Source organism: Microtus oregoni, unplaced genomic scaffold (genome assembly GCF_018167655.1).
Source record: "Microtus oregoni isolate MIOR12 unplaced genomic scaffold, Mior012 000012F_ref0000307, whole genome shotgun sequence".
NCBI classification, from domain to species: domain Eukaryota; kingdom Metazoa; phylum Chordata; class Mammalia; order Rodentia; family Cricetidae; genus Microtus; species Microtus oregoni.
In genome coordinates, this window is record NW_024543071.1 from 46,519,165 (window position 1) to 46,529,258 (window position 10,094).

Genomic DNA, 10,094 nt, shown 5'->3' on the forward strand with positions numbered 1-10,094 from the left:
AGTGTCTATAAATAAAACTTCATTGGCACACAAACACATAATTATATTTAAGCAACTGAAACTATATTGGTGTTTTGGCACACATCTGCAATTTTAGCACTTGGTAGCAAGTACAAGAGGTTTACTGTGTCTGGGGATACCCTGGGTTACATAGTGAGTGTCAAGCTAGACTGACCAACATAATGAAATCCTATGTTAAAAATAAAACCAAAGGAAAAAAATGAATGCTCAAGAGTTTAATTGACTTTGGAATCATATTCAACATATTCAACATTTGTTTATATCCTTCAATCCCACAGATTTTAGCAAGATTTACTCACAGCTTCAGTGGTTTAGGCATGGATTCCAAACACTGAAAATGTAAAAGAGAATTAGACCGATCAACCTGATATTTTTTTTTTTTGGTGTCTTAATATAGCAGAACAAGAGAAATGAGAAGGCATGATAGAATATAGTTTATTTATATTAGAAACATTTAGGGTGGCAACAAGCAGAAGTTACTTCTCTATTCCATCAGAAGGTCCAAGTCTTTTCCTGAGTCTCCTCATGGCTGACTTCATCTCCTGGTTCCTCAGAGTGTAGATCAAGGGGTTGAGCAGAGGGGAGATGACCGTGAAAGTGACAGAGATAGCTTTGTCTGTGGGAAGGGCAGTGAATGGCCGGGCATAGACATAGATGCAGGGCACAAAGTGCAGGGTTATCACAGTGATGTGGGAGGTGCAGGTGGAGATGGCTTTCTTCTGTCCCTCTCCTGAATGAGACCTTAGCAATGATAATATGACCATGTAGGACACCAGGAGCAAGAAGAACCACAGTGTGGTGAGCATCCCATTATTGGAAATCATCAGCAGCTCCAGAACAAAGATGTCTGTGCAGGCAAGTTTGATGACCTGGGGGACATCACAGTAGAAAGTGTCAAGAACATTGGGTCCACAGAATGGAAGTGTCAGCAAGAGAGAAATCTGCACGATGGAGTGGATAAAGCCTCCCACCCATGAGGCCACTATTAACCCAATGCAACGGTCTCTGCTCATGATGGTCACATAATGGAGGGGCTTGGAGATGGCCACATATCGATCTAGAGCCATCACTGACAGAGAAAACACATCCACTCCTCCAATAAGGTGGAAGAAGAACATCTGAGTGAGGCAGCCATTGAAGGAGATGCTCTTCCTGTCTGAGAGAAGGTCCACCAGGACCTTGGGTGCAGTGATGGAGGAAAAGCAGATGTCGGCAACAGACAAATTCCTGAGCAAGAAGTACATGGGGGTGTGAAGGCGCGACTCACAGGTCACGGTGACCATGATGAGAAGGTTCCCCAGCAGAGTTGTCAAATACACCATGAGAAGGAAAAGGAACAGCAGCACGCTGACTTCAGGACTCTGGGTCAGGCCAAGGAAAATAAGTTCTTTGACCCTGGTGTAGTTTTCCATCTCCATCAAAACACCCTCTTTCTTCGCTTTTTTTTTTTTTTTTGTTTCAAGCGTCAGGCTGTTTATCTTGACATCCTAAGCTTCTAAAATGGAATTCAGAAGCTCCTTTTTATGGCCATAGCACCTGGAATAGATTGTTGTTCATAATCTAATATTGCAGTTAACTTGATAATCAAATTACCACATAGAAAATCATTCAATATATTTTTCTACAGTGAGCAACATTGGAAAAGAAAATTCATTAGTAGTGTCACTTAGAATATTTATAATAGAAAAAATTTACCATGGTCCATTTTGATTTTTTTGATATCAAACTTCCAATGGTCTAAGTAAATCTCTCTTTAAAACAATCAATTTGTTTCGCTTTAATGAAATCTTTGTAATTCTTTTTGTCAGTTATTTTACTTGAGGGGCAAAGATTCTGGCTTTCCTATGAAAAAGTGGAAGGAGCACTATCAAGTTAACTTTTCTTAAAAGGTAATTTGTTTTTATTATTATCAGTTGTATTCTACATTGTACAGGGAGACTCCTGGATATGCACATATGGAGATTCTGGAATTCCTCTGAATGATTATTTGTTTTTCACTAAGCGTGGGGTTTACGTGCTTTGTGACAGGCAGCGCTGAACCCTCTGCCATGAGAAACTGGAGCGGTAGTCTCACCCCCTTCTCATTCTGTCATTAACTAAGTGAGCGATGGAACTATGACTGAGAACTGTTTGCTGTCAACAGCATCAGTATCAGTATTGGTTTGAGCAAGCAGGGAAGAGGAGGAAACTGTGTGTGTGTGTGTTTGTGGGGTTTGTGTGTATGCGTGTGTGCATGAAAGTGGGGGGAGACTCATATGAGATGCTCTAGGACTGAAACAGAATGAAGTTTCCTGGGTCTGAACACAGGTTTCTAATTTCAGCCTCTGTCAAAAACATGGAAATCAAGCTGGTCATGGTACTGCTTGCCTTTAATCCCAGCATTTTGGAGGCAGAGGCAGGTAGATCTCTGTTAGTTTGAGGTACAGAGTGAGTTCCAGGACAGCCAAAAATACACAGAAAACCTTGTCTCGAAAAAACAAAACAAAACAAAACAAACAAACAAACAAAAAACAACCATCACCACTACCACCTCCATCACCACCACCACCACTAGTTAAAAAAAACACAGGAATCAACTAGAAACCTACTCTCCCCTCCTCTGTTCCTGCTTCCTTTCTCCAGTGGGCATCATCAGCAGACTCATTTGTAAGTTTTGGGAAAAAGCAGTCACGATGACCTCAAGAGTCCATTTATCTCGAGCCTCAGTTGTCTGGTGAATGGTTCTTTTATGTGTTCTTGAGGAAGCAGCTTTCACTTAGTCCCAGTTGAGGAAGATGAGATGAAAAGAGACTATACTTCCACCAAAGTGCAGCAGTTGCATGTTGGGACTTGGCTTTACATGTACTTATATCTAGTTCCAAAACCATTTTTATTTATTGGAACAATCACTCTTTGAGCATTCAATAAGTTGGAGTTATTTCTTTGTCTCAATTTTAGTGTAAAGATACTAGAAAAACACTTCCTGATTGGCTATTTAATTGAAAAGTCAAGGAGTTTCCAGATAAACTTGGGTACATCATAGACACTCCACTTTCTCACACATGTGAAGCACCCCTAAGACTGTGTGCCAAAAACTGATAGTAAAAAAATAGAGCCAGACTTCCCCAGATTAGTTTTGATTGTATTTTTGACACTGAGTTTATTAGGAATTTCAAAAGCGTACACCTAATCGATATACCCTTTAGTCTTTTCTCACACAGTTTTTGGGTCCTTTCAGGAGAGTTGGCACTTGACTTCTGCTAGCTATGTCACACACAAGTGCAGCCAGGTCTTATTCTGGCCATGTTCAGTCTGATGGAAATACAAATATTTAAGGGCATCGACAGCCATGAGGTCCAACCATTGATGCCCCAGTGTCACAGAATCACAGTAGGGCTCTATTTTGGGCTGTTATAGGAAACTTTAAACTTTAGCAGTGGAGATAAAAATTTGTCACTGTCTGGATAAATTGCAATACCAGAGGCAGAGAAATAATGCCAATAACTGGTAAAATGTCACAGCCCCACAGAAAGCACCAAGAAAAGCAGTGCAGTGGATTGGTGCGCGTGGGGAGTGTGGCGTGAATGGAGACCTTTATAGTAACATTCTTCCTTGTCTCATTACATCATCAATAAATATTTCGTTATCGAATCCCATGGCTCTTAGGTGCTGTCACCTCAGTGAATGATTGATCTAAGCATACTATCTACTTTTCTTGAAAGGAAGATTGTATAAGCTGGAGGAGATGGAATCAGAATGGACACACATTGTTCTTTCTTTTCTCCAATTCAACACATGTGTCTTTACATTTTGTATTACAAGGTTATTTGAGAAAATCTGAAGAATTGCATTTATCAGAAAACAATTTTTGCATTGATTTTAACATGTAGCAGCCACACATTAAACAATCGAAAAGCTCTCAACACTTGTCTAATGCCTTGTCTCAGAACCAGGCTACCTTATGAATTCTTAACACTAAATCCCCTTCCAGTACTTGACACCTACCTTTGTTTGTCAGTGAGAAGATTGTCTTTGGTCTGAAATACTTAATTTTTCTGGGAAATATTTAAACACAATGACAACATCTCTATTTCAATATGCACACAACCCTAGCTAGCTGCTGAGTATCTTTACCTATTGCCTTTACCTTAAAAACTCAGATAAAATGATATTAGATCCAGTGTACAGCAACTGTTGATATCAACACACATATTAATCTTTGAAAGATGTGTCTGAAGGTAAAGCCCTTTGCATGATTGAATATCTCAGTATCCTTGATCCATTTGCCTTGACAGAAATCTCAAAGGTTCTTCTGCTGTGTTCCTGTCTTATATTCAAATCTCTCAGCCTCAGGCTTAATGTAAGCCTGGCAAAGGGAGTATCACTGGACAAGAAAGCACAAGTAACTTACTGTAGCTTTGACCACACAATTTTAAGGGGGTCATTAAAATGTTATCAAAACACGTAGGTACATAAATACACACATACTGATTTATGTTGGCTTGTGTTCCAAGGCTTTAGAGGCAATACAAGAAATCTCTTTGGTTTTTTTATCTTTAACATTCGCACTGGCCTCCTGTGTCATATCCTGGTCCCTTAGTCTCAGGCTTATTATGAGAGCTAAGTATAGTTGAGCAAGCAAGTGGAAACCAACTGGCTAGTTCCACCGCTGCTGGTGGAGTTTCAGTGGGGATTATTAAATTGTTGCAAGGCATGTGTAAACACCCATGTGTAAACAGAGACAATCATGGAAAAAAGCAATTATTCAGGCTACCAAGGCAGAAATGGAGTGCCCTTATTCTAAAACTTAAGAAGCTCTTTGTTGAAACATGCCAGTTCATATGTCTAAAATAGCTCAGTGTCAACCCTGTCTTTAGAAGTATGAAGTATTGTATATTTGAATGGCCATATTTTTTAAAAACTATTTTTATGTGCATTGGTCTTTTGCTTGCATGTACATTTGTGTGAGGGTGCCTGACCCACCAGAACTGGAGTTATAGATGAGCAACATGAGCTAAAATGTAGGTGCTGGAAATTGAACCTGGGTTTTCTGGAAGAGCATCTAGTGCTCTTAACCACTGAGCCATCTCTCCAGCCCCTAATTGCTCATATTTCAAAGTCAAGAAGTTAGAAAAACATAACTGGACCTCAAGCACTTTCATACCATTTAATTTCATCATCAAGCAGAGAATAATATGACTCTTGAGTCTGGATGTCCACCTCTCCTGGGTGCCATTGAGAAGACTTAGAAAGGCATGCCTACCAACTCTTGCCCATCATTATGCCATATAAACCACCATTTTGGAGAGACCTAGACAGAACTAAGTTTGCAAGTGGCAACACAGACAGCAACTGTGCACACAATAGCACCTGCTTTGTATTAATGTACTGCTCCACACAATTGGGTGGTAAGACACAGTGCCCTGGAACACAGTTGAGATGTGAATCTTTGGTTGTTCTTCCAAAGGCTGTGAAGTCAGCTTTCCCAAAGGGATCAAGGGTAAATGAATCCTTAGCCCTACTTTTCCTGTTTCTGCTATCATGTGGCAACATAAATGAAAAGCAGCAGATACAAAGAGAAGACAAGGACCAATCAATACAACCAAAGTATCTGACCCACTCACATTTTCCTTTTTGTGACATCTTTATATAAATATATAAATTTATAAATGAGAGAGAGAGAGAGAGAGAGAGAGAGAGAGAGAGAGAGAGATTAGGAAGATACCAGTTATTCACCATATTTACTTTTTCTGAGATGGAATCTCAGAGTTGTTTTGATTTGCATTTCTCTGATGTTTAAGGATGCTGAATACTTCCTTAAGTGTCTTTCTGTCATTTGAGATTTTTCTTTGGAGAATTTTCTGTATTGATCTGTACCCCATTTTTAAATTGAATTATTCGGTAGTTTGATGTCTAGTTTCTTGAGTTCTTTGTATATTTTGGAGATCAACCCTCTGTCAGATGTGGGGTTGGCAAAGATCTTTTCCCTTTCTGTAGGCAGCCATTTTGTCTTATTGATTGTGTCCTTTGCTTTACACAAGTATCTCAGTTTTAGGAGGTCCCATTTATTAATTGTCAATCTCAGTGTCTGTGTTACTGGGGTTATATTTAGGAAGTGGTCTCTTTGGTCTCTCAAGGCTGTTTCCCAACTTTTCTTCTATGAGGTTCAGTGTGGTTGGTTTTATGTTAAGGTCTTTGATCTATTTGGACTTGAGTTTTGAGAATGGTGATAGATATAGATCTATTTGCATTCTTCTACATGTTGACATCCAGTTATACCAGCACCATTTGTTGAAGATGTTTTCTTTTTTCTATTTTATATCTTCAACTTCTTTGTCAAAAGCAGGTGCTCGGGGCTGGAGAGATGGCTCAGCGGTTAAGAGCATTGCCTGCTCTTCCAAAGGTCCTGAGTTCAATTCCCAGCAACCCACATGGTGGCTCACAACCATCTGTAATGAGGTCTGCTGCCCTCTTCTGGCCTTCAGGCATACCAACAGAAAGAATATTGAATACATACATAATAAATAAATAAATATTAAAAAAAAAGCAGGTGCTCTTAGCTTTGTGGGTTAATACCAGTGTCTTTAATTCCACTTGTCCATCTGTCTGTTTTTATGCCAATTCCAATCTATTTTCATTACCGTAACTCTATAGAAGAGTTTGAAGTCATGGATGGTGATGCCTCCAGAAGTTCTTTTATTGCACAGTGTTGTTTTGGCTATCCTGGGTTTTTTGTTTATCCATATGAAATTTAGTATTGTTCTTTTGGGGTCTGTGAAGAATTGTGTTGGGATTTTTATGTGTATTGCATTGAATATTTAGATTGCTTTTGGTAAGACTGTCATTTTTACTATGTTGATCCTACCTATCCAAGAGCATGGGTGATCCTTTTTGATTTCATTCTTCAAAGATCTTGTTATGCAGGTCTTTCACTTGTTTGATTAGAGTTACCTCAAGATATTTTACGTTGTTTGTGGCTATTGTGAAGGGTGATGTTTCTCTGATTTCTTTTTCAGCCCATTTATCATTTAGGAGGGCTACTGATTTTTTTGAGTTAATCTTGTATTCTGCCACATTATTGAAGTTGTAGAATTTTGGGGGTCACTTATACGTACAGTCATGCCATCGACAAATAGCAAAAGTTTGATTTCTTCCTTTTCAATTAGTAACCTCTTGATCTCCTTTTGTTGTCTTATTTCTCTAGCTAGGACTTCAAGCACTATATTGAAAGATATGGAGAGAATGGACAGCTTTGTCTTCTTCCTGATTTTAGTGGAATTGCTTTGAGTTTCTTTCTATTTAGTTTGATTTTGTTCAGGCTTATTGTATATTTTCTTTATTATGTTTAGGAATGTTCCTTGTATCCCTGATCTCTCCAAGACTTTTATTATGAAGGGATGTTGGATTCTGTCAAAGAATTTAATTATTTAATTTATTTAGCATCTAATGAGATGGTCATGTGATTTTTTTCTTTCAGTTTATTTATATGGTAGACGACATTGATAGATTTTCATATGTTGACCCATCCCTGCACCTCTGGATGAAGCCTACTCGATCATGGTGGATGATTTTTATGATGTGTTCTTGGATTCAGTTTGCCAGTATTTTATTGAGTATTTCTGCATCAATGTTCATGAGGGAGATTGGTCTATAATTCTCTTTCTTATTATGTCTTTGCGTGGTTTGGGCTTTAGGGTAACTTTAGCCTCATAAAAAGAGTTTGGCAGTGTTCCTTCTGCTTCTATAATGTGGGACAATTGCTGAGTATTCTGGTAGAATTCTGCACTGAAACCATCATACCCTGGACTTTTTTTGGTTGGGAGCCTTTTTATTTCCTTATGGGTTATATGTCTATTTAATTTATTTATCTGATCTTAATTTAATTTTGCTATCTTTTAAAATTTCCAATTTTGTGGAATACAGGTTTTTGAAGTATGACCTGATGGTTTTCTTGATTTCATCAGTGTCTGTTGCTATTTTTTATTTGTAATTATGTTATATTTTATTTTTTAAGAAAGTAAACAAACTACCTCTTTTCATTTTACATACCAATCCTAGTTCCCACTCCTTCCCCTCCTCCCATCCCCTGCACCCCCTCCCCCATCTACTCCCAAAAGAGGGCAAAGGCATATTGCTCCGAGAAAGAACCAAGGCCCTCCCCACTGTATCTAGGCTGGGCAAGGTATCCATCCAAAGAGAATGGGTTCCTAAAAGCCAGCACAAGCAGCAGGGACAAATACTGGTGCCACTGCCAGTAGCCCCACAGTCTGCCCCAGTCATACAACTGTCACCCACATTCAAAGGGACTAGTTTGGACCTATGCTGTTTCCTTCCCTGTCCAACTGGAGTTAGTGAGCTCCCATTAGCTCAAGTAAGCTGTTTCAGTGGGTATCCACATCAAGGTCTTGACCTCTATGCTCATATTCTCACTCTTCCTACTCTTCAACTGAACTTGGGGAGCTCAGCCCAGTGCTCCACTGCGGTTCTCTGCCCCCGTCTCTATCAGTTGCTGCATGATGGTACTATGGAGACATTTAAGATAGTCATAAATCTGACTATAGGGCAATGTCAGTTTGGGCACCCTTTCCACTATTGCTTAGGGTCTTAGCTGGGGTCATCCTCGTGGATTCCTTGGAATTTCTCTAGTGCCATGTTTCTTGCTAGCCCCATAATGGCTCCCTCAATCAAAATATCTCTTTTCTTGCTCTCATCTCTGTCCTTTCCCCATCTCGACTATCTTGTTCCCTCAAGTTCTCTTCCCCCCTTTCATTCTCCCCTCTTCCTCCCCTTCTGCCCTCGCTTCTATCCCCACCTCCATGCTCCCAATTTTATCAGGAGATACTCTGTGTTTCCTCTTCCCAGGGGTATTTATATATTTCAGCATTCACCTTGTTCCTTAGCTTCTCTATGGTAATGGACTATAGGCTTGTTATCCTTTGCTTTACAGCTAGTATCCATTTACGACTGAGTACATACCATGCTCATTTTTCTGGGTCTGGGTTACATTACTCAGGATGATTTTTTTTTCTAGTTCCATTCATTTGCATGCAGAGTTGAAGATGCCATGTTTTTTACTGCTGAGTAGTACTCCATTGTGTAAATGTGCCACATTATCTTTATCCATTCTTCAGTTGAGGGGCATCTAGGTTGTTTCCAGGTTCTTTCTAATACAAATAATGTTGCTACGAACATGGTTGAACAAATGTCCTTGTGGTAAAATTGAGCATCCTTTGAGTATATGCCCAAGTGTGGTATTGCTGGGTTCTGAGGCAGGTTGATTCCCAATTTTCTGAGATACCACTATACTGATTTCTAAAGTGGTTGTATAGGTTTGCATTCCCACCAGCAATGGATGAGTGTTCCCCTTACTTCACATCCTCTCTAGCATAAACTATTATTGGTGTTTTTGATCTTAGCCATTTAAACTGGTGTAAGATGGTATCTCAGAGTCATTTTGATTTTAATTTCCCTGATGGCTAAGGATGTTGAACATTTTCTTATGTGTCTTTCAGCCATTTGAGATTCTTTTATTAATAATTCTCTGCTTAGTTCTGTACTCTATTTTCAAATTGGATTATTTGGAATTTTGATGTCTAATTTCTTGGTTTCCTTATATATTTTGGAGATCAGTACTCTTTCTGATGATGGGGTTGGTGAAGATCTTTTCCCATTCAGCAAGCTGCCCTTTTGTCTTATTGACTGTGTCCTTTGCTTTACAGAAGCTTCTCAGTTTCAAGAGGTCCCATTTATTTATTGTTTCTCTCAGTGTCTGTGCTACTGGTGTTATATTTAGGAATTGGTCTCCTGTGCCCATGCATTGAAGGTTACTTTCGACTTTCTCGTCTATCACGTTTAGTGTGGTCATATTTATATTGAAGTCTTTAATCCATTTGATCTTGAGTTTTGTGCATGGTGATAGATATGAATCTATTTGCATTCTTCTACATCTTGACAACCAATAATTCCATTGTTCATAGGTGTTTGGATTAATATCCAGGTTTTCATTTTGATTCAGTTGGTCAACCTGTTTGTGTTTATACCAATACCAAGCTGTTTTCATTGCTGTAACTCTATAATAGAGTTTGATGTTAAGG

The 10,094-nt window shown here is 39.1% G+C and overlaps 1 protein-coding gene across 1 annotated transcript; it reads right to left on the reverse strand.

The window, feature by feature from the left end:
- Positions 1–497: 497 nt before the first annotated feature.
- On the reverse strand, positions 498–1,439 carry LOC121454566 (olfactory receptor 4D10). The gene has a single exon (XM_041661970.1). The coding sequence runs from the start codon at positions 1,437–1,439 to the stop codon at positions 498–500; it is 942 nt and encodes a 313-aa protein (XP_041517904.1).
- Positions 1,440–10,094: the final 8,655 nt, after the last annotated feature.

Coding starts and splice junctions, on each gene's coding strand:
- LOC121454566 (XM_041661970.1), bottom strand. CDS start 1,439: ATGGAGATGGAAAACTACACCAGGGTCAAAGAACTTATTTTCCTTGGC.